The 25,482-nt window shown below is 42.7% G+C and overlaps 1 protein-coding gene across 3 annotated transcripts in view; it reads left to right on the top strand.

Moving 5' to 3' along the window:
* ARB2A (ARB2 cotranscriptional regulator A) overlaps positions 1-25,482 on the top strand; it is a 651,099-nt gene that overhangs the window by 458,760 nt on the left and 166,857 nt on the right. For all 3 annotated transcript variants that reach the window (XR_011023128.1, XM_068247503.1, XM_068247504.1), the window contains exon 10: positions 16,316-16,400. Coding sequence is in view for 2 of the 3 variants with exons in the window: in XM_068247503.1 (XP_068103604.1) it covers positions 16,316-16,400 (85 nt within the window). In the remaining variant the exon portion in view is untranslated. The remainder of the gene's footprint in view (positions 1-16,315; positions 16,401-25,482) is intronic.

The raw sequence follows: 25,482 nt of genomic DNA, 5'->3' as shown, positions 1-25,482 counted from the left end.
AATTGAAGATGGAAGCCTGGGTAAGTTTCAACTCTCCCTCACCCTCCCGGCTGCTGCACCCTCCCTCACCCACCCTGCTGCTGCACCCTCCCTCATCCGCCCTGCTACTGCACCCTCCCTCACCCGCCCCGCGGCTGCAACAAGAGTGGCAACGGAGTGAAAATGGATCTGATCGACCGGTGATCCGTTTTCACGAATCCATATGCCAATGTGAACCAAGCCTTATGGATCTCGTGAAATGGAAACTGGATCCATTTTTCCGGATCAGTTTGGCTTAATTGCGATGTGAACAGGGCCTTAAGTTACAGTTCATAAAGTCTGTAAACAGTATTCAGGTAGGTACGGTTTACGTACATACAGTCCTGGATTTACCTCACAGGATCCTATAGGCACAGATGTCCTGGAACCCTAGACTTCCCCCTCCGTGAACCTACAAACCTCCACCAAACTGCACTGCATGTTGCACACTGGCATGTCTTGACGATGTGTCACATGACGCTGCTGTGGCCATGGAGACCGAATGCTGGAAGTAGCAAGTAGGTGAGTTAACTCTCTTCTTATCGGCCGCTCGTAACTGCAGGAAGGGAGAAGAAGAGTCCAGCCACCCAGTGAATCGGGATGCGTTAGACATAAAAAAAAAAAGAACTGTACTTTAGAGGGGCAGGTTCGGTTAGATTTTAGGAGGGAAAATGGCATCATTTAGCTACAGCTGACTGATGGGGATGAGCAAGCCAAATTAAGTGTACATTTACTATGATCACTAAAGAGTTTGGTGTGAGTAGTCAATAGTATAATATAATTAAATTAACATATTTGCCTCAAGCTAATCCTAATCTGTTCTCTCACACTAACCCTTCTGCTGCCACTAAACCAAACCTTCTATTGTCGCTATACTGCACACTGGGCCAGATTTATCAATAGTGTCAGAGAGGAATATCTTATAAGGTTTCTAGAAATCATGCAGAACTGTCTCAAAAGGTGCAATTTCCTGCTAAAACCGTTCCAAAACAAGTGGAGATAAGGATTCTCAGAATTAGTGCAATATGTGATGGAATGCTCTGAGTGAGGTAAGATGTATTGTGGCAGCTTTAACACAGAAAAAGGAGACTCACAACAGTATATTAATGGAAAAACAGCAGCAGTCAGAGCACTTTTAGGGTAGAATGGATTTAATGATGTCAATCAGTCTGGATGTGGGGAATGAAACAAGACATACAGCACAAGCTGACAGTCCATCCCTCAGTGTGGCAGCTTTGCATCAGCTTTAGAAGTTGTATCAACCACTTCTTATTCCTACGATTAGCACTGGTGTTGCACTGTTCTGACTGTAGGATATTTCTAGAAATTCATGCAAAACTAGTGCAGAAGTCTTCTTAAGTAGAAAATGTACTCTCAGAACACATGCAGATTACAATACTTATCAAATAGGTAGGAAATTAGAAGAAAAAAGTTGTAATTGCTTTGATAAATCTGTCCCACTGAGGGACATTTATCAAGAGTGTCTGAGACAAAATATTGTTAGGTTTTTAGAAATCCATGCAGAATTGTCTCAGACATCTTAAGAAATCACAAAATAGTGCAGTTTACTGCTTAAACTGTCCTAATATAGGAGAAGTTAGGGAGGTTTCTCAGATGGTGCAGTGTGTGAGGGAAATTGCTGTTGCTGAGGTAACTAACATATCTTCTGTATTGATACCAGCTGGGTCTGAGCGAGGAATAGAGTAGGGGGAGGAGCACTTCACAAATCATGCCTAGCCTGCACTGCACAATCTGTAGAAGTGCTATTAAGCACTGCTTAATCTGTGGCAGTTTAGGGATGGATTTGCACTTTTCTTTAACTGTAGTGCAGTTCTAGAAATTCAGGTTAGAACTGTTTTGCACAAATAGCACTTCTACGGAGGCTTTATAGAAGCGCTATTTGCTCGAAACGGCTATCAGGCTACCAGTGCCCTGCACCCACCACTCCACTGCTGCCCACCAGGACCGGTATGTGCACCTTTCTTGTGTCATCGCACAGGCTCATGCAATTGCAACATATGCTGAAGCATTATCACTATATGAATAAACCAGGTATTTGCAGTGCTGACCTGTTCCTCATTGTCTTTTCCCACAATTGAATTTGCAGTCTGTTGGTCAGAGCGTGCAGATTATGGACCTTATACGAGCCAGTTAAGCCCGCTGGATGCCCCCCCCCCCCCTCTTGTTCTGTAGTGCCAACGCCTTGTCTCACCTGTTTGTGCATATAATAATATTAAACTGAATGCATTTCCAAGAGACAGAAGTGTAGCTTTTGAGTGTGGCTACGTCCGGTCTCCAATGTCTTTTGTATTCCATACAGTCCTTCTGCTGGGTCATAACCTATTATGATTATTGGGAATTTATGGCCCGCTCTTGAGTCACAAGAGACCATACAAGCAATTAAGTGCTCAAGAAGTAATTTTTTACAATTAAATATTCACAAATTAAGGACCTCAAAGGTCTCCGAAGTAATGATTTTCATATGTTAATCCATTCCAAGGAGCAGCCATAAGATAAAGGTTGAACAAGAACCAAACACGACTAAATAGCGCTGCAGTCACCCACGTTAAACAAATGATTTTGCTTATTTTGCTCTACTGGGATACTCTTCATATGTTAATTTATTTCTATGCAGCGCTTTTATCTGCCGCATGCTATTCTTACGTCTGCACACTTCTAATTGCCTATATGCATATACATTAAACTGTTACCAGACCAGTAAAGGCTGTATTAAAATGATATAATAATAAAATTATAATTGACTCTATTTAAGCGAAGGCCAAGCAGCCAGATCCTCTTTGAGACTTATCATTGTGAAGGCGGGGTATGTGAAAAGATTGAATGATATTTAAAATATATAACTAATAGCTGCTTGTCTGATTCTCTAATTGCTGTCATTACTGAGAGACGGGAAGGAAAAAAAAAAGTCATTTTAGACCTTTTTGTAGTAACATTGTTGGCCTATTTTTAGCAAGCATACAAGTCATGGATTTTCAATGTATGAGGAGCTGAGATGAATGATAAAGCAAATCGCTCATTTGCATATCTTGACAGTGCTCCATGTAGGATTTTTTTTTCCTCTTCCTCCCGAGCCCCAGTCACAGTTCACATAAAAGATGTGTTAATTGTGTGCTAATGTATAGCGTTTTACAAGACTCTGATACAGTAGTCTGTCAATGGTGATAGTAATTCCATTACTTAAAAAAAAAAATTATGGAATAGGCACATAAGAGAAATCCCTTCCATGATTCCTGCCTCATTAAAAGGCACTCACATTTTTATTATTTCTGTCAAGGATAATTTTTTTCCCCCGTATTCAAACCGTGTAGTCCTCTGTCTGAAGCTGGCACTCCTTATGAATTCTGCTGGTAGTGCAACATTTCTGAGCACCGCTGGTAATGGATGGATAGTGTAACAAGGTTGGCATTTGAAAAAGGGCATTATTGCAAGATATTCAGCTCCGTTTTACGCATGTAAAGCTGCAAATGTGGACAGTACAATTACTGTAATAAGAAATTTCACAAAGAGTTGGCAAAGTCTTGTTTAATCATTTTGCACCGCATAGGGAATCAGATAAGGATACGTTTACTATTTTTGCATGTGAATTTGGGTATCAGTACATTATTGATAGCTACAATAGAGATATCTATCTGCTGTCTTTTCCTCACCTCACTAACCTCCCCTCTGTACACGCCTAACACTATCCCTGGCACTATCCCTGGCATCCCTGGCCTGGCACATCAACCCTTTACTCATAAGGAGGAGTGCTTCACACTACCTACTGCACACTAACTTAGAGCTCATATATTTTATAGCAGAACACCATTCCTATCCCCTCACACGAACCTATCAGCCCTGGCATTATGTGAGTTTGGCTATGTGTATTCGGCTACAGTGTAAGCAAATTCATTGATGCACTATATAGCTCCACCTATCTATATTTCTTCATATATCTTTATGCACTTTTAGAAGTTTCTTCTGGGCACCTAATAGGCTATGTGTAGATGCACTGAGTGCTTATCTGGTTTTATACAGATGTATTCTGTGGTGAGACACGTGGTGTGTTAGATCTTGAGAATATGCACTTTAGATTATTTAGGGGGGGGCCTGTATTGTCACTCCCAGTAGATGCACATTTGGTGTGGCTATATCTAGTTCTGTGGTTTGTGACTATATATGGAGACCATATTACATATGTATGTATATATATATATATATATATATATATATATATATATATATATATATACATACATACATACATACATACATACATACATACATACATACATACATACATATATATATACATATATATATATATATATATATATATATATATATATATATATTCTGTATTGTTCTATATTATATATTCTGTATTGTTCTATATTGCGGGTTCCATTTTGTCATAGGCCCACGGGTAAGATAAATTTATTGATTTTTGGAGTGGCCTTTTTTCCTGATGTGCGCATGGGTCTCTAATGGTATGTACATTTTGTGATTTACATGTTTTTAACAGATGTTTTGTATACGGTGGGCCTCTTAGGAAGCGGCTGTTGGCCGTGAAACACGTGTCAGGCATTTTGTGATGTGAAGTGAAGGTCTAATGTTATGTCCACATGTATGATCCGCAATTAGAAGAAATAACGTATGAAGAATAAACAAGAACATTTTGGTTCATAAAAAACCCCGTTGTTGAGTGTATTGAACTTTGGAATCTTGTATAATTAGGGGTGGAACCACACTACCTTTTATTGTGGCAGTGCTAAGCAAATACATTGCCGTTTTATTATGCCATCCCTGCAGCTATGCGAGTCCAGCTATAGTGTAGCCAAACTCATCATTTATTACTCTATCTCTGCTGCTATGTGAATTCAGCTACAGTGTAAGCGAACTTACTACCGTTTATTACGCCATCCCAGCCGCTATACGAGTTCAGCTACAGTGTAGCCAAACTCATTACCACTCCATGCCTATCCAATAGCTGAGTAACCCGCCAAAACTAACCCTTCCCACACCCTTCAACGCAGCATAACTGCAAATTAGCATTGCAGTCTGTGGTGTTGCCATATCATGACGGGTGCCACTTGCACCCAAATGAACTGGTACCATGGTTCTTAGATGGTGCCCTGATAATATTTTCCAGTAATAGTTTTCAATACAGCATTTTGTTCTGTGGCAAATTCAGACCTGCATTGGTGGTTCTATCGAATTTTACTATCTTGCAGTTTACCCTAAAAAAATCCTTTATGGAAGTGTGAGAGAGAGTTGGAGAAGAGCTTGTGATGCAAAGAGACCTGGGGTTTGCTGAGTGGGACAATGAAGAGGCAGAAAGGCCATTTTTTAATTTAAATTCTACTTTCTGTATGCGCTGCACAAGTCTTTTTGCAGTTTAAAATTGTCTTACAACTTCAGTATACAGCCAGTTTACAATTTTGAGAATTGACGGCATGCCAAAATTACACACTGGCTTTCCCCTCTCCTCTCCTAACAATGGGAGGACAAGTCTCAAAAGGATACACAAACAGAAATAAATTGTCTGAAGGGAATTTAGCCCCTTTTCCATACATATGCACAATAAAAATTTTGGAAGGACTTTGGGTTTAATATATCACGTCTTTTCTGGTATAATTATGTAAATAATGTGCATCCTATAAAGCAAACAAAACCGTGGTCTACTTGCTACTTCAGCCCCTATTTTAATGCAAAGAATCATGTTAAGATGCTGATTGCATACCTCCCAACTTTTTGAGATAAGAAAGAGGGACACTTAAGCCACACCCCTAATCAAACCCCCTCCACCGGACAGCCCCCTAGCCATGCAAACTATAATGATTTTATAAGAAAAGTATGTTTTATAATTCAAACCAGACTGGTCCATTCTGCCTTTCTATTCTGTTTAGTTTTTGTGAGGAATCGCAGGGAAGCAGCCGCCTCTTCTCAGCGTGAGGCGGCTGCTTCCGTGATGGGCATGGCGGAGCGCGGAAGAACAGCCGCCTCCACTCAGCGTGAGGCGGCTGCTTCCGTGAAGGGCATGGCGGACTGCGGAGAAACCGCCGCGTCTGACGCGGCGGTTAGCGCGCATGGCCCTGTCAAGGATACACCGCAGAGCGGTGATGGTGTGGCTGGGACTCGTGGTCCACCAAGATTCAGAATGACGCACGTGCGTGCAGAGAGGCAGAACTTATATGGCAGCCAGAAGTAGGTCAGCTGACCAGGCTGGTCAGCTGACAATTCAGAGTCCTCTCATTGGTCCAGCACTTGGGGAGGTGCTGGAGAGTAGCTGTGTATATATACTGCTGGCTGTTCAGTTGCTGGTTGTCTGGCGTTGCGATCACATAGTGGTAGCACTCAGACCTGAGTCAGATCCTAAAGTGTGCCAGGACCAGCTGGAGCTGTAATCCTACACTTAGTTAGATTCTGTTGATAGTTTAAAGTACTACTTTGATTGTGATTATCTGTTATGACTTTCTGCCTGCCTGACTATTCTCCTGAACTCTGATCCTGTACCTCGTTATTCTGATACTCTGTTGCCGAACCTCGACTCTGCATCTGCCTTCTGATTTTGTACCTCGATATCTCTGATACCCTGTTGCCGAACCCTGCCTGTACCTTAGACTCCGCCTCTGCCTTCTGGAACTGCACTCTATCTGTCCGTGTGGTTACGACCTGGCTTGTCCGACCTCGAGAACCGGCCTTACTGTTAGAGGCGGTTCCCAGTCCTGGTAGTGACACTCCCCCTTGAGTGTCACTCTCGTTCCTTCTCTCAGCCTGACTCCTCCCGAGAGAGTCTAGAAGGAATTGTGCTGGACTCCTTACTGTTCTGAGGCCCAGTCCTCTGTATATCACTGTTTGCACCAAACACTCTTACTCCTCAGGTGTCCAGAGGTTAGTTTATATATCTGATTATCGGTGATACTGCAGATCATCTATAATCTGGTATATATCTGTATTCCCTGTGATACTGCAGATCACCGGTAATCAGATCCTCTCTCTGTGTTACACCGATCGTTACAGTTTTCCTTCATATTAACATTTGAAAATAACAAATATATACATTTACAGGATGGGGATACAATTTAGTAGAAAATAAATATAATATTTTTACAGTGGGATGCGAAAGTTTGGGCAACCTTGTTAATTGTCATGATTCTCCTGTATAAATCGTTGGTTGTTACAATAAAACATGACAGTTAAATATATCATATAGGAGACACACACAGTGATATTTGAGAAGTGAAGTTTATAGGATTTACAGAAAGCGCACAATAATTGTTTAAATAAAATTAGGCAGGTGCATAAATTTGGGCACTGTTGACATTTTATTGATTCCAAAACCTTTAGAACTAATTATTGGAACTCAAATAGGCTTGGCAAGCTCAATGATCCTTGACCTACATACACAGCTGTATTGCAATTTGAACAGAGGCGCTAAAAGCAAAATATCAATTTTTAAAAAGGTTAAAAAATGCTTGGGAGGCAGTGGTGGACTTACCTCCTTTAAACAGACACAACATGCTGTGTATTCAACAAAAAGGATATATTTATTGGTACACTCCAAGGGTTAAACCCGCTTCATCAGGTAGTAGGGGTTGGAGTACACAACAGCGATATGTCAGGAACACAAAGGCGCCAGGTGTGTTCCTGACATATTGCTGTTGTGTACTCCGACCCCTACCACTTGATGAAGCTGGTTTGGGCCCGCAAAACGCGTGGTGAATTAACCCTTGTAGTGTACCAATAAATATATCCTTTTTGTTGAATACACAGCATGTTGTGTCTGCTTAAAGGAGGTAAGTTCACCACTGCCTCCCAAGCATTTTTTAACCTTTTTAAAAATTGATCTTATCCTTTTGGCGCCTCTGTTCAAATTGCAATACGTTATACATCCACCCTTGGTGGAGGAGGATACCCCTTTTACTTTATGTCTACAGAGAGCGACTTCTTAATCCTGAGTGAGGACAGGTTAATCTCCTCACCTGCCTACACAGTGGTTGCCTGGAGGAAACCCTGGTTTGTGAGTATACATTTTACTCTTTTCTATTATATCAACTGCCTCTACTTACTACACTATATTAGGCTCTCGGTTCTCTTTTTACATATACATACACAGCTGTATCCAGTTATGAAAAAGAGTATTTAAGGGGGTCAATTGTAATTTTCCCTCCTCTTAATTTCCTCTGCAACATGGGGGTCTCAAAACAACTCTCAAATGACCTCAGGACAAAGGTTGTTCACCACCATGGTTTAGGGGAAGGATAAAGAAAGCTGCCTCAGATATTTCAGCTGTCTATTTCCACAGTTAGGAACATATTGAGGATATAAAAGACCACAGGCTCAGTTCAAGTTAAGGCTCGAAGTAGCAGACCAAGAAACATCTTGGATAAACAGAAGCAACGAATGGTGAGAACAGTCAGTCAACCCACAGACCAACACCAAAGACCTACAACATCATCTTGCTGCAGATGGAGTCACTGTGCATCGGTCAACCATTGGGCGCACTTTACACAAGGATATGCTGTATGCGAGAGTGATGCAGAGGAAGCCTTTTCTCCACCCACAGCACAAACCGAGACGCTTGAGGTATGCTAAAGCGCATTTGGACAAGCCAGCTTCATTTTGGAATAAGGTGATGTGGACTGATCTAAAATTGAGTTATTTGGGCATAACAAGGGGCGCTATGCATGGCGGAAAACCAACACATCATTCCAAGAAAAACACCCGCTACTTACAGTAAAATATGGTGGTGGTTCCATCATGCTGTGGGGTTGTGTGGCCAGTGCAGGGACTGGGAATCTTGTAAAAGTTGAGGGATGCATGGATTCCACTCAGTATCAGCAGATTCTGGAGATCATGTCCAGGAATCAGCGACAAGGTTGAAGTTGCCCCCGGGGCTGGATCTTTCAACAAGACAACGACCCTAAACGCTGGTCGAAATCCACTAAGGCATTCATGCAGAGGAACAAGTACAACGTTCTGGAATGTCCATCTCAGTCCCCAGACCTGAATATAATTGAAAATCTATGTACTGAAAGATAAACCATCCGGCACTACGTTCATAGGTCCATTCATCTGTCATTTATTGCTTCAATATTTCAAATCATGCATAAATCCGTGATAAACATTCACATAGACATTTCAATTCATACCCTGTCCAATAGCTGCTGTGGGGCAATGTGGGAGCAGCGGTCCGCCTGACGACCGTTTCGCTCGAAAACGAGCTTCTTCTGAGGCACGGAGCCTCAGAAGAAGCTCGTTTTCGAGCGAAACGGTCGTCAGGCGGACCGCTGCTCCCACATTGCCCCACAGCAGCTATTGGACAGGGTATGAATTGAAATGTCTATGTGAATGTTTATCACGGATTTATGCATGATTTGAAATATTGAAGCAATAAATAACAGATGAATGGACCTATGAACGTAGTGCCGGATGGTTTATCTTTCAGTACATATATATTGGATGACCCCCTCAGCATCCTGAGCACATGGAAGGCTGATACCCTATCCCCTCTATACCAGGAGATCCCTCCATTCTGTGTTTGGTGACCGCAGTGCCAGTTTTTCCTTTTTTCTTTTGGTTTTTCTTTCTCTGAAGTGCAATAATTGAAAATCTGTGGTGTGAGTTAAAGAGAGCTGTCCCTGCTCGGAAGCCATTCAACCTGAATGAACTAGAGATGTTTTATAAAGAAGAATGGTCCAAAATACCTTCAACCAGAATCCAGACTCTCATTGAAACCTACAGGAAGCGTTTAGAGGCTGTAATTTCAGCATAAGGAGCCTTTACTGATTTCATTTCTTTTTTGTGGTGCCCAAATTTATGCACTTGTCTAATTTTGTTTAAACAATTATTAAACACTTTCTGTAAATCTAATAAACTTTATTTCACTTCTCAAATATCACTGTGTGTTATGGTGTGTATATAGATCTGTACATCACTCCTGAAAGAGGGACAAATGAGGGTCCCCAAAGTTGGACTGTCTAACCGAAAGAGGGACAGTTTGGAGTTATGTGATTGCAGTTTGACTGTTTCACTCATAAGTTACCTCAAGGAAAAATAAAATGACTTGTATTTAGGAAGGGAACACAAACAATAATGACATTTACAAATTAAAAATGTTTTGTAAGTTTTCTTCCCTAATGTAGCCCAACAGCTTCCCCTTTATCACAGACTGCTCTCGTTGTACTCAAACAGTAGGTTGCCTTGACAAGCCTATTCAAGTCTCCGTTCCTTGGCCTTTATTGGTGGCAATTCAAGGCTTTCAAATTTTCCCCTCACTGCTATACAGCTGACATCTTCTTCCAGACAGAATGAATTAAAGAAATACAATAAGACACTTGATCTACCAGTCAAGGATCTTTCCTCATCATGGATGGATTCCATGGTGCACAAGCAGGGTAGCAAGCATCTAAAGATACACAATACTGGTTTGTTTACCAGACTAGCAATCAACTTTTTTCCCCCTTTTTAGCAAACATGATTGATGGGAGAAATCTGTCTGGACTGTTTGAGGGGGAAAGAAATTGCAGAGAATGACATACAAAGTAGTGAAATGGTATCTTGTATTTTGCAATATAACTTTTTTTTTTTTAACCATTCAGGGTTCAACATCAAAGAGAGCCAATGCATTTATGTCTTAGGCAGAGCGACATTTGCAGAATGTATCATTCTCTTGTTAGAAGTCTATGATGGATGTTTTCTAATCAATCAAGGATGTCGTATTTACATAGCCTATAATCCCTTTCACATTTGTTTTCAAAGAATAATTCATTGCCAGTCTCTTCTTCGGGATAGAGTTATTGACATGCATCAACGTTTTACGTTCAATCTTTGTCATTGATTGTGGGGTATCATTAATAAACTTGACAGTGCACGCAGGCTCCACACCACGCAAATGGCATAAAACGCTTAGCATATTTGTGCTGACAGTTATGTGTGCATAGTAGACACTGCAAATGTCCATTATGCATGTAAAAATACAAGTACTTACACAGTGTTCCTGGAACGTTTAAAGTGTAACTCCACATTGTCACTGTTTTCAGGGCTTTAAAGGGAACCAGAGACGAACGTTAGGGAAAAATGAAAAAAGCTTTTAAACATATCTGGGGCTTCCTCCAGCCCCATAAGCCTGGATCGCTCCCACGCCGTCATCCTCCGCTTCCTCTATCGCCGCTACCGGGTCCCATCACTTCTGGCGGACGCGGACAATTATCTGCATGCACAGGGGCTCCCCTTCACACCCGTACGCAGGCGGCTGCGCAGTATGGAGCCACACGCGTAAGGGTATGGAGGGAGCCCCTGTGATGCGGATAATTGGTCGTGTCCGCCGTCCGACTGGCGGAAATGACAGGACCCGGTACCGGCGGATCCAGGAAGCGGAGGACGGTGGCGTGAGAGCGATCCAGGCTTATGGGGCAGGAGGTAGCCCCAGGTATGTATAAAAGCTTTTATGTACTTTCTCTCTGGTTCTCTTTAACTACTTTCGGACTGCACTGATTGAAATCTACGCCCTGCTTTGATCCCCTTACCGCTGCCAGGGCATAGAATACAATCATACCGCCGCACGTTCTTGCTGCTACCGCAGTTAGCGCCACTCTCTCCCTGCTGCAGATCACTTTCCCTGCCTTCTATATGATGGAAGAGCTGTATAAGCTGGTTAGGTGCCGATTTCTTTGGCTCCTGACCCTGTCATCACTGTAAGCCAATCCCATTGGCTTACATTGATAGACAGCGTCAGGAGCTAAGGAAAGCGGCTCCTGACCAGCTCACACAGCTGTGCCATCATAGAGACAGCAGAGAGGACTGCCTGTGGGGATGGAGGAGTGACATGACCGGCGGGAGTGGCGGGTATGCACGGTGATAAGTTGGGAGGCGCCGTTCTTTGGTACCAGCAGTCTCTGGTCCTTAAGGGAAAAAAACACATAAATCCAGGCACATCGCCTCTAGTTAGGACATTTAAATAAGCATTTTAAAGAAAGGGAGGTGCTAAAGAGGGTGTGGCCAGAAAAATAGCAAAAATCAGTAACCCTTTGCACACTCGCATGCAAATGTTAAAACAAATGCATTCACAGATTCACTCATCAAGGCACCACTGTTATCCCTACAGCTAAGTTATAAGCCAGGGTCTTAGTTCACAGAAGAATACATTATTTTGCTTAGTCACCTACACTGCGCAGAAGTACCCAGGTAAACGTAGGTGTCCTAACTCTGGCCCTGTAACATATAGTGCAGACATGCAAACATTCGTTGCATCAAACCTATCTAGGGATTAGGAGCACACATGGGGCTTGATTCACAAAGCGGTGCTAACTGTTAGCACGCCTGTGAAAACCCCCTTAGCACGTCTAAACAAGCTTTTTGCGCATAAAACTTTACGCGCGCAAAACTTTATGCGCGTAAAACTTTACGCGCGTACTGCACAGAGCGCAGGGCGCTCCGCGCGAAGTGCACATTAAAGCCTATGGGACTTTTCGCGCGTAAAACTTTGCGCACGTAAAACTTTGCGCGCGCAAAGTTAGCGCGCGATCTGATTGAGAAATCCGGTGCTAATCTACTTAGCACCCAGGTTAGCGCGTCTAAAGACTTTAGACGTGCTAAGTTTAGACGTGCTAAGTAGGTTAGCACCGCTTTGTGAATCAAGCCCATGGTCCTTAAGGGGCTAGAGCAGGGGTGTCCATTAGGTAGATCGCAAAGGACTTATGGTAGATCCCAACTCCACTACATTTTCCATTCAGCATATACAAGCGTGCTCCGAAAATTGTACATAGGTAGATCGATTTGACTTGCTATTTTTTTAAAGTAGCTCACAAGCCGAAAAAGTGTGGGCACCTCTGGGCTAGAGACTGCTGGTACGTAAGTGGTAAGATATATAGAGTGTCTTACCTGCCAGCAGATATTAACCACTTGATGACTGAGGGTTTTCCCCCCTTGTGGACCAGAGTAATTTTCACCTGTCAGCGCTCCTCCCTTTCTTTTACCAATAACTTAATCACAGCGTAATGATCTATATCTTGTTTTTCTCGCCACCAATTAGGCTTTCTTTGGGAATTACAGTATGCCAAGAATTGTTTTAAATGCATTTTAACATGAATAAGAAAAAAATGAACAAATGCATTATTTTTCAGTTTTCGGCCATTATAGTGTTAATATAAAACATTTTACTGTGGATAAAAGCCACACATTTTATTTGCCCGTTTGTCCCGGTTATTGCAACGTTTAAAAAAATTCCCTAGTGCAATTTATGGCGCCAATATTTTATTTGGAAATAAAGGTGCATTTTTTCAGTTTTGCGTCAATCTAACTAATTACAAGCCCATAAATTAAAAATTAATATTAATATACCGCCTTGACATACATTTGTAAAAAGTCCAGTCCCTAAGGTAACTACTTATATATATTATTTTTTTTAAATAAATTCCCCCCCCCCTTTTTTATAAAAATAAAAAAAGTTTGGGTACTATGGGAGGGTGTGGGAGGGAAATAGTTAATTTTAACAGTCAGTGTGGGGATTTTTATTAAGCAAAAATGAAATTTGGTGCAATATACTATTTGGCCACAAGATGTCCTCAGTCATTATTTCCAATTCACCTACGTAAGCACGTGAATCGGAAGTAATGCGTAGCAATGTAACAGGAAGATGCAATGAATGCTGGCGTCTCGTAGACGCCAGTATTCATTGAATCGAGGACTTAGATTTATGAATGGGACCTGCGGAGTATCTGCATACTGATGAATTTTCATACCGCTGTATTGTCCTGTAAGTGAGCTCGTACTGTTACTCAGTGAAGGCCAGGGTTATGTTGTAAGCAATAGATGTGATTCAGACTGCACACCATATAAACGATAAATTCTCATCTTATTCAACGGACATTTTTGTAAGTGCCTGAGTTTAATCCCGCTTCTTGTACAGGTTATAGCACTGTAGGTTCATAAGAGACAAGATCCTACTTGTCAGTTGCATCACTCTTTTCTGTATCATTCTAACTAAACATGCAATGCAAATTTTATAATAAACCACTCATAATTTAAACATAGGCAATCAACTGGGTCATATTATTTCAAACAAGTAAGCAGGACTTTGGAGTCGGTACAAAATCATCCGACTACAACTCCGACTTCTCAGTTTGACACCACCAACTCATACTCTCCAGGTACCAAAAAATTGCTCCAACTTCTCGACTCCAACTCCACAGCTCTGTGTGTAACTCAGGCCTGGATTTCCCTCACGTGAGCTTATAGGCACAGATGTCCTGGCACCTTAGACATCCCCCTCCATGAACCTACGAACCCCAACCAAGCTGCACCGCAAGTGTGCTGGCTGACCCAGCTGTCACTTCTCTCTTACGCCCCTTGCCTGTTATAGGTAGATACAGGTGCACCTTAGTATGTGGTAGCCAGAAGTACCCTTAATATTTAGTAGCTAGAGGTGCCCCTAAGTATTAGGAAAGTAGAGGAACCTCAGTATTAAGTAGCTAGAGGTGCCCCTGACTGAAGGGAAATCTTGTCAGTGTAATGCCAAGACCCAGGCCAATAATTTCTCATTTACACTCTCATCAGGACTCTGCATAGGAAAGCAGGGAGAGAGGCACTTGGGGAAAGGAGTGAGCCACCTTTCCATCGTCAGGTGCCTGTAGGCACCTGCCTACAGTGCCTTATGGTAAATCTGGCCCTGGTGTAATTATATGCAAATTAAGATTTCCTATGTATGTTAATTCTAGTTAAATTTGCAATGTTATCATTCATTATCAAATGCCTAATTGGGCTAATTTGTCTTTCATTTTTTGAAAATAATAAAAACAGGCAATAAAATAACAGACTTATTAACCAAGTACCATTACCCAACCAAAACCATCACCCAATTTATTTTGTTACATGTGCACAGGTTTTTGAAGAGAACCCGAGGTGGGTTCTAAGAATCCTAATAGCAGACAGAGGCTGGCTGTGCATATAATCACCAGCCTCTGTCGCTATATATCGTCCGTCCAGGACCCCCCTGCGCTCTGCTCTGCCCCCCATAAATCACAGCCGCGCTGTCGACACGCAGCCGACTGTTTACAATTGCCTGTCAATCTCCACCGCTCCCCCGCCTCCTCCATAACTCCGGTCCCCGCCTGCGTCCCTTCCCTCCCCGCTGATTGGAGGGAGGGGACGCGGGCGGGGAACGGAGCTGAGGAGGAGGCGGCGGAGATTGATGGACAATTGTAAACAGTTGGCTGGTGATGCTGCGTGTCGACAGCGTGGCTGTGATTTATGGGGGGCCGAGCAGAGCGCAGGGGGGCCCTGGAGAGACGATATATAGCAACAGAGGCTGGTGATTATAACCACAGCCAGCCTCTGTCTGCTATTAGGATTTTTAGAACCCACTTCGGGTTCTCTTTAAAGTATGCATTATAACATCATAGATAGGTTTAAAGTTTGCTTGAGTTCAGGTCTGCTTTAACATTGAAAGGCAATAGCTCCAAAATCACACACACAAAAAAAAAATGCTGCATGCACCATGTTTACGATTTCAGCAAATCACTAATCGCTGGTAATTGCTATAGTTCTGGAGAAGTTATGACTGAACCAACAAAGCAAACTTGCATATGTGTGTTTTACAACAAAACTACCTGGCCAGATGTGAGCACTTAAAGAGGAACTTCAGTGAAAATAATGTAGTAAAAAAAGTGCTTCATTTTTTACCATAATTATGTATAAATGATTTAGTCAGTGTTTGCTCATTGTAAAATCTTTCCTCTCCCCGATTTAAATTCTGACATTTATTACATGGTGACATTTTTACTGTGGGCAGGTTATGTAGCTTTTCCTAGCTGTTTTGGCTGTTAGAGACAGCTGTAAACAGCTACCGGTAATTCCTGTCTGTGAACGTTGTTACATTGTGGCAGTTTGCCCAGAGTACCGCGGTACTCAGAGCTTCTTGTGGGAGGGGTTTCAGCACAAAATCAGTCATACAGCGCCCCCTGATGGTCTGTTTGTGAAAAGCATTATATTTCTCATGTAAAAGGGGGTATCAGCTACTGATTGGGATAAAGTTCAATTCTAGGTTGGAGTTTCTCTTTAAAGGTACTATGTATGAAGGTACTATGTACTTCACCAGTAAACTACCTGCTGAAAGTCTGGGAGATGCAAATCATGAGATAAAAGTTTGGTTAAATGTTGGGAAATGTGCATTGATTAGAATCTGTGTCTAGTTTACTGGGCTATGTAGAGACTGAAAAATGTAGACATTTTTGTATAGGTAGTAAGAAAAATGTAATGCTGATACATGGTGATTTAAATGTGCATCTTCTGTTCACAGAACTGCTGCAATTGGGTCTCTAGCTCTGAACCATTAGACACTTCGGTGGAATCTATGCTGCCAGACTGCCCTCGTGTCTCTGCAGGTATTGCTATATAGTCCTACAAATAAAGACACCACCTTTTATTGTGTGTCATAAAAAGTCATTGTTTTTTAGCCGGACATAATAAATATACCTTACAATGACCAGTTGTAGAATCTAAAATTAACTTGTAACCTGCTGGATGCTAGAATATGTTGTAACAGATCTGTACAATCAAGAAGTTTTGAATCTGGCTTTTACTGATGGCTAACACGGTATAATACTCTACTGCTAGATCTGTGCTCCGGCATTCCCAGGGCCGGTTTAAGCAGCATGGGGGCCCCAGGGCAAAGATAACCTGGGGGCCCCCTACCCAATGGCAAAGTCAGACACACTGCCACCCCCCCCTTCCCCATCAACTCCCTGGCAGGCAGCTCAGTGATCCATCCCCCCCCCCCCCCCAGTAAAATTTCTCTTTTTGTAGGCAGTGTGGTGTCCCCAGTATAGATATAGTAGTGCCCCCAGTATAAGTATAAATGTGCTCCTAGTATAGCTCTGCCCCCAGTATAGGTATAGATGTGCCACCAGTATAGGTATAGAACTGCCCCCAGTATATGTATATATATCTTCCCCCCCCCGGTATAGGTACAGATCTGCCCCCAGTATAAGTATAGCTCGGCCCCCAGTATTAGTATAGCTCTGCCTCCAGTACAGGTATAGCTTTGCCCCCAGTACAGGTATAGCTTTGCCCCCATTATAGGTTTAGAGCTGCCCCCAGTATATGTATATATGTGCCCATAGTATATAATTAAAACTGCCCCCAGTATATACATATATCTGCCCCCAGTACCCCTTACCTTGTACAGACCTCCAGATCAGCGTGGCGACTTGGCTAACAGACCTCATGCTCAGAGCGGGACCCGAGGCATAGCGGCCACAGCAGCCGCATGCATAACTTCAAATGCAGGAGGTGACGAGTGACGTTATTTCCGCATATGAAGCCAGCGGTGCATCTGCGCTGCGCTCTTTGCCTCGGTCTGGTTCCGAGCCTGAGGTCTGTTAGCCAAGTCGCCGCGCTGATCTTAAATAAATGATTTTTTTTTAAAAAAGAGGCAAAGGGGGATGCCTGGGGGGCCTCTTCAGACTCTGGGGCCCCGGGGCAAATGCCCCCTTTGCCATTATTGTAATGCTGGCTATGGGCATACCACAACCTCCATTTTGCGATGAGCTGATGAAAACTTTACTAATCTCTTCATCCACCATCCAGGATAAGCTAAGCCAGGAAGGTGGAGCCGATGGAAATGAGACTCCACCCCCTGACTAATACCATTTAATGTGATTCCTATCATTGGTTGTTACCTTGAATGTGGAAGGCTGCAAAGGTTCCTCCTCTTGCACAGTACCGTAGTGCTAAAAAAAAAAATCTTTTTATTGCAGCAACTTCTTCAGATCAATGATGGTTGCCAATGTGATCTCTTATCTACTCTGACAGTATGCCCATTTACCTGTACAATGCACCAAGCTGAGAGAGAACTATTAATTCCAGTTGGGGTATGTCAAACTGTTCTGTTTACTTATCCAGCACTGCTCTGCAGTTCTCACCACTTCTCTCATTAGTTTGTGTAGTGAGGTACAGCTTCCTCTCCTTGCCAAAACTATCTGCTTCTGGCACTGCTCTTTTCCCATAGAGGAACGCTAGGTTGCTCCTGCAAGCGTATACGTTATCTACCATTAGTCAATGGGACCCCCAAGACTAGATAGCAACACCACAGTGCTAGCTGAGAAGAAAGAGACATGCACCTAGGAGGTATACGAGGCTGCAAACTGCATCACTAATGGAAAACCGTGTCAGGAGGGTCGTAAGAGATGCAGATCAGCACTAGCCCTGGATTTAGTTCCTATATTTTTCAGGCGTTCAGTAGGGCTTAAACATTTTTCCCAAATAGGGTAGTGGACAGGAAGGCGGTATTGGGCACAGCGGTCCCCCCCCCCTCCCTCACCTGGGTCCCCCATCTGCGCTCCCCCTCCAGCTTAAGCTCAGCAGCAGCCGCCGCCGCTATTAGTAAGAGGCAGCGGGTGAGGATGACTCACCTCTTCCGCGTTCCACTGTCATCACTTCCTGCAATGCCGCTCACTGTATTGTAAGTGGACGGCATTGCAGGAAGTGACGACAGTGGAACGCATGCTGGAACGCGGAAGCAGTGAGTCATCCCCGTCCACTGCCTCTTACTAATAACGGCGGCTGCTGCTGAACTTAAGCTAGAGGGGGAGCGCAAATAGGGGACCCAGGTGAGGGAGGGGGGGTCCGACCCCCCCTCCCCGCCACTGTGCCCAATACCCCCTTTCTGCCTGCTACCCCCTCCAGCTCGGTGGCAAGTGTAGGACCGCCCCTGGGGGCAGGGCGCTACTTCTTCTTCTGGCTTGGACCGGCCCCTTCTTCTTCCTTGGACCGGCCCTGGGGGCAGGGCGCTACTTCTTCTTCTTGCTTGGACCGGCCCCTTCTTCTTGCTTGGACCGGCCCTGGGGGAGGCGCTACTTCTTCTTCTTGCTTGAAGGTTGAAGCACTTAGCCTATGATAGATAGATAGATAGATAGATAGATAGATAGATAGATAGATAGATTGCCCGTATTAGGGAATATCGTTCAAATTGCTGCTTGTGGCATGACTGATGTAACCAAGTAACGCCCTATTTCAGTACCATGGGGAAACTGCCTTTAAAAAAAAATCAGTGCTTTCATTCTTTAATACTTAGAAGATAAGTTGAAACCAGCAAGCTGGTTTTTTTTTGGTTTCTAGAAATTGAACTCGTACTATATTGAAAATGTGGAATTTTTGCTGGCATCATTTCCAATAGCAAAAAACATTTGTATCGACAAGTCAACAGGATAAGTGAGCTGGACTCTATATGTGGCTACACATAATTATACCGCATAGCAGCAATATTAATAGAACAGAGATTAGGCAAGGTTCCAGAACCATGTTTATAACTTGGCATTTAAAAAATACTTTTTCATTGTCCATGTTTTGTCTTCATTCACATAAAGTGTATTTTTTTACTTGACCTGTTGATCTCAGCTTTATTGAATTTCTGATATTCATTAGCGGCAGGTCAACATATTGTACTTCTATTTACAAATCTGGCAAAGGTTGTTGGCATGCAACGTGTTGTGCTGCTTATAAAGCTGATGGTTTTCTTTTGTCATGCCAACGCTCTCAGTACAGAATGTATGTGCTGTTACAACACTGCAGTAAAGCAGCAGATATGTGGCCCCTTTGCTTTTCATGGGGTTGTATGAGCTAGAACTGGTTTCTACCAATAAACTTAAGCTTACTCTGAGGCCTTGTTCCCATTGTGTTCCGTTCGCGTGGCCGTTCACGTTGGCTGTTTTTTTTTACGCTTTTTTTTGGTGGGGGGGATGGATCTATGGGCGTTGGACGTTTTTGTTAAGCCCTTTTCTAAGCGCTTTTGCAGAGTGATTGTGTTTTTTCACTTCCTGACTGACAAAACTCTTTGATCCGAAAAATAATAAATACAATGTATTTATTCTTAGAAACGCTCACGCAATTGTTGCACAAAGCGATTTTGTGAGCATTTTTCGTTTTCCTATACCTTCTATTGAGGTGGAACTGCCTCAAAAATGGCCCATGCTCCGATTTTCTGAGTGAATCGGAAACTAACCGCTCAGATGTGAACTTTCTCATAGAGAATTATTGCACAAGCGCTTTCAGGGCCCTTTTCCACTAGCAATTGTAGCATTTGCGCTAAATGCTAGAGATTGCGATTCAGCAAAGTCCTTTTTTTCCCGACAATTGCGATTTTGCTATGCATAGCATAGCAAAATTGCGGCAATAATCGCTCCGTGGCGCGATCGCGCTTTTGTAGAAATCGAATCGCGGCAGTGGAAATTACCTACCACGATTTCTATGTCATTTAGCAAACCCTAGCGATTTTTAAATCACTAGCGATTTGCAATTTTGCGATTCAGCAATTGCAATCACTCTAGTGGAAAAGGGCCCTCAGGAATTTTGAAAATTGCCAGCACTTAAAAAATGTCAAACGCCACTAGTGTGAACAAGCCCTGACATTTTAAGGGCTTGTTCACACTACAAGAGCTTTTCTAAGCACTTTGTGATTTTAAAAGCTCTTGCTAATGTTATCCCATGTGTTTGTTCTCACTGGAGCAATGTGATTTTTAAAAAATCCCCCATAACTTTGCACTAGCCCAGTGATCTGCAAACTTGGCTCTCCAGCTGTTAAGAAACTACAAGTCCCACAACGCATTTGCCTTTATGAATCATGACTCTGGCTGTAGACTCCTGCAATGTACTATGGGACTTGTAGTTCCTTAACAGCTGTTTGCAAATCACTGCACTAGCCAGAGCTTTTCAAAATCACAGCGCTTAAAAAGCTCTTGTACTGTGAACAAGCTCTTAATCTTTGAGAAATAATGCTTCTGTGATCCTGATCTAGGAGCTGCACACTATCACATCACACTAGCTTCTGCCTTCAGCTCTGCTGCCCCTCATATCACGGTCCACTGCCACAGGGTCCACCATCATCCATCACCCCTTTACTTCTGACTCAGCTGAAGACTTTGTTAACCTCTTCTCTATCAGTCTTCCCCCGACTAACTGAACACACACTCACCTCTCTCTTCTCTAATTCACCCCTCTCACCTCCTAACTTGAATTTCCTTTCTTTTCAAACTTTCCTTTCCACTGGTATTTTCTCGTGCAAAATAAAGCAAGCCCTCATAAAGCCCTTACTCAAAAAATCTTCTATGGAACCCACTACTGTTCCCAACTACAGGCCCATCTCCCTTCCTTCACTTCTCCTCCAAACTACTGGAGCAAACACGTCCACTTAGGGCTGGTGCACACCAGAGCGGTTTTGGAGCGGTTTTTAAAATGCTTGCAGGGGGAAAATAATGAAAGTGAATGGGATGGTGCACACCAGAGCGGGTCATTTTTTCAACAAACGCAAACTCAGGCGCTGCAGCATTTTTTAGATTTCTGAGGCGTTTCTACCTCAATGTTAAAGTATAGGAAAGTGGAAAACCGCTCTGAAAAGAGCTAGATCAGATCGGTTTTCCAGGCGTTTTTTGTTACAGAAGCTGTTCAGTAACAGCTTTACTGTAACAATATTTGAAATGCGCTACACAAAAACACTCCAAAAAACGCTAGGGATGTTTAGAAAACATGCCTTCAATCGCTCTGAAATCTTCTTCAAAAACCTCTAGCGGTTTGCAGATCTGCTAGAGGTTTTTGGTGTGCACTGGGCCTTCGACCTGGTACCTTGCCTCACACCCAACTCACTGTTTGATCAACTCCAGCCTGGCCTCCCAGTCACTCCACAGAAACGGCTCTCCATCTACACCTATGGTGTAGGGAAACGTATCATCTCCTTTGGCTTTCATTATCACTTACTGTATATGTGGACGACACTCAGATCTAGCTCTCAGCTCCTGATCTAGCTACGTTGCCAGCTTGCATCCTGCCTGCCTCAATGCCATCTCCTCCTTCATGCTCTCACGCTTTTTGAAACTTAACATGAACAAAACTGATATTGTTAGTTTTCCACCATGTGATTCAACCCCCCTGCCTGGCATAACTATAAGCATTGATAACACTCCAATAATACCTTTGACCCATACCTGCTGCATTGATGTACTAATTGATTCAGCTCTTTCCTTTAAACCACACATCGACTCACTATATACCTCCTTTTGTCTCCATCTAAAGAACAATTCCTGCTGTCTCCTCTTTCTTACCCAGGATGCCACCACACTGTCTGTGTTTGCCACGGTTATCTGATGTCTTAACTACTGCAACTCCCTTCTCTGTGGCCTACCTGCTAACCGTCCGACTCCGTTCCTGTGTTTTATGAACTCTGGGGCACGACTTATCCACCTTTCCTCTCTCTCCTGTAATGCTAACTTGCTTTGTCATTCCCTCTGCTTACTGCTAATCACACAAAGGAAAGGATACCATTCAAGATCCTAGCCCTCACCTACAAAGCATTCTACATTCTCACACCTCCCTACTTAACTACATTTGTCTCCAGATACCTGCCTTGAGTGGAAATCTCCACTCCACTAGCAACATTCTCCTCACCTCCTCTCTAGTTACCTCTTTTCATTCTTGTATAAGAGATTTCTCTCAAAACTCCACATTCCTCTGGAACTCCCTTTACTCCCTTTTACAATGTGCTCACCACTCACCCACACTTACTATCTTTAGACAGAACCTGAAAACTCCCCTCTTCAGGCAAGCATATAATCTTACCTAGCCACCAACCACCGCTTTGTACACAGCTCCCCTTCTTGTTGTTCTACTCCATAGACTGTTATCCCACCTTGACAGGGTTCCTTCCCCTTATATGTTATTACTGCCGTGTTAACTTCTTTCCACCTCCATGTATGATGCATTGCTAACCTGTCCAATTTTCATTTAACCCATTGCCTTGTAATTGTTTGTATTTTGTAGTCTCTACTGTAAAGAGCCAGGGAAGATGCTGGCGCTATATCAATATGTATGTGTGTGTGTGGATCAGTGGGGATCTAAACACCACCATTCCCCTAATTCTCTGTATTCCTCTTTGTTGTTATCTATGCTAAGACCTGTTGCTCAGCTATCAGGATGTAGCAAAACAAAATTAACTGAAATAAAATTTAACTCATTCTACGCTACATAGATCTGAATTAAAAACTTTGAAGCAGTTTCTTTCCTGTTCTGTTCACAAAGCAGTTAATCTGTGCTCTGTCTACCTTTGCCAAATGGTACCTTTACTAATGGTCTCTTCCATCAAATTGCACAAGCAGTCACGTTGTTTGCATTTCATTGACCGTCTCTAGTATGTAGCCATGCATAATGAAATACTGCTTTTTTTTAACCCTAACCCTCATCGTGGTGTCATTAAGTATTACAGAATACGATACCAGCATTTGTTAAAATAAAATAATACCCCATGAACCATTAACCAATTCCTTACCAGCGTAGTTGAAATCTACACCCTGTTTGTCTGCTTATCCCTGCCAGGGTATATATTGCATCTGCATTCATGCACACAGGCAGCTTCCATCGTTTGCGCCCATACTGTGATGCGGCAACCCAGTCGCTCTGCTGTCATGCTCCATGCCTCCATATCATTGGCTCCTGACACGTGATCACTGTCAGCCAATCACACTAATCACAGCTCGTTTCTTAGGAAAAAAATCTCTGCCAAAGACAGCGGCCCCGCGAGTGGTTAAATGAAAGCAGAAACGTGCATGATAATGATCTTAGGACTCCAAGGCGTGGCATGATGGAATGTGCGGTAAAAGGTGGAGTTTTACGTAAATTAATAGTTATGAGGAATTATTTGTCCAGTAATTGCCATAAGGATCGTCAGCTTATGCCTATGTATTAGAAATCTAACCCTGATTAAGGTAAACATACTGACTAATAGATCGGTGTCCTTTTTAAGTATATTTGTTGTATTCATGCAGCAGCTTTGGTATTGGTTTCGTAAAACGCTGAAATATGCTGCAGAACTTAAGGAAGATGTCAGACAATGTGTTTAATTAAAATACAGATGAAAGCTCACACATCTTTCAAGGCTTAGCTGCTTGCATTATCTGGAAATGATATCAAGTTAAAACAAACTCATGCATGTGATAAATGTAATTAGAAAAATAATTCTGCTACAACGGAGGGAGGATGGAGCTTATCTGAATTATTATAATTGTTTATTTTTTTCATGCTGGAAGTGTGCTGTTAGTGTCTTTCTGAATTAACTTGTTCTTTATTACAGGAGTGGTTTACCCTTGCTTGTTAAAATTTAACCTCTCCTTGGCCAGAGCTTTTTCATGTGATGCTTTTAGAAATCATACATATTTTTAGGAGGTGATGGGAGGGGAGTGGTCAAAAGTTGTTTTGTTAGCACATTTAAAAAATATAAATGTAACTACAGTTTGTCAAGCTGGCCGTACAACTAAGCTGAATACTCACCTCTCAACCCAGGAAGATGGATCCCAGCGGCGTCCCGCAACGAGTGCTCCCCAATCCATCTTCCTGCCGGCGGGTATTTGTGACGGCACGCAATAGGTGCAAGAGAGAGTTCAAGGAATTGCGGTACTTTGCACTGAAGTCGTTGCGAATCTCAAAGATCCGATTTGCCTTGACTTTCGTTATCGCCAAGCGTCACTAAGCATTGCTCGCATAATTGCATGCCTGTAGCCACTTTAAAAGATCACGGAAAGGATCGCTCAAAAAATCGCAAGTTGTTGGAAAATTGAACTGAAAATTGTGTATTGTGGTACAGGACTTTATAGATGTCCACACAATATTCCAAAAAGATCCATTCCTTTCAGAAATTAATAGATTATGAAAGAATCAATTCCTACCACACACAGCACATCGATTTTAAAAGATTCCAGCAGGGAATCTATTGAAAACAGAACAAACTGCAGTGTAGCACTGTTCGATGCGGTGCAACACTATATCCTCAACCTTAGCGACGTTACGCTTAATCGATGTGTGTATGGCCACCTTTACACATTGAAAGAGTTGAATTTTCACAACATTTTGTCTAGCCACCTCTATTCACCTTTAACCCACAGATACAATTCTTCAGTTTGTCTTGATCTCTAAACTATGAAGCATAGTTATGTTTTTACAAATTCTGGGAGTCTGATTGAGTTGCAGCTGTTGCCAGTGTTAAGGGCATAGATAGAGTCTAAATCACAGGATTCAGTTGTTAAAAAAGAATAGAAGATGCGAACGTCAGCTCATCTGCCAAAGCCAGAACAGAATTGCGTGTGAGAAATGTTCTTCGTTGTAATCTAAGCTGTATAAACTGTACCAATCATTGTAATCCTTTGGAGTTTTGGTGAGTCTTGATTGAAGGACCCCCTGATGCCTTTCCATGCAGCTGTAACACTGAACTGACTCGGATCCCTGGCAAAAAAGCATTGCTAAATCCCCTGCCGGGGCTCCCCAATGCTCCATTGATCTCAACCAGTTGGAAGCCTTAACAGGAATAAGAATGATTGGGACAACTCGTAACACTTGGAGTACAGCAGGGGACATTAGGGAAAACTTTTCTTTTCTTACAAGTGTCTTTTTATTTTTTAGGATTTGTTTCATTTTGCTTTTTTTTTTTGT

This window comes from Hyperolius riggenbachi, chromosome 1 (assembly GCF_040937935.1).
Source record: "Hyperolius riggenbachi isolate aHypRig1 chromosome 1, aHypRig1.pri, whole genome shotgun sequence".
In the NCBI taxonomy this organism is placed as follows: domain Eukaryota; kingdom Metazoa; phylum Chordata; class Amphibia; order Anura; family Hyperoliidae; genus Hyperolius; species Hyperolius riggenbachi.
Note: the sequence above shows the minus strand (reverse complement) of the source record. Positions and strands in the feature narration are given on the sequence as shown.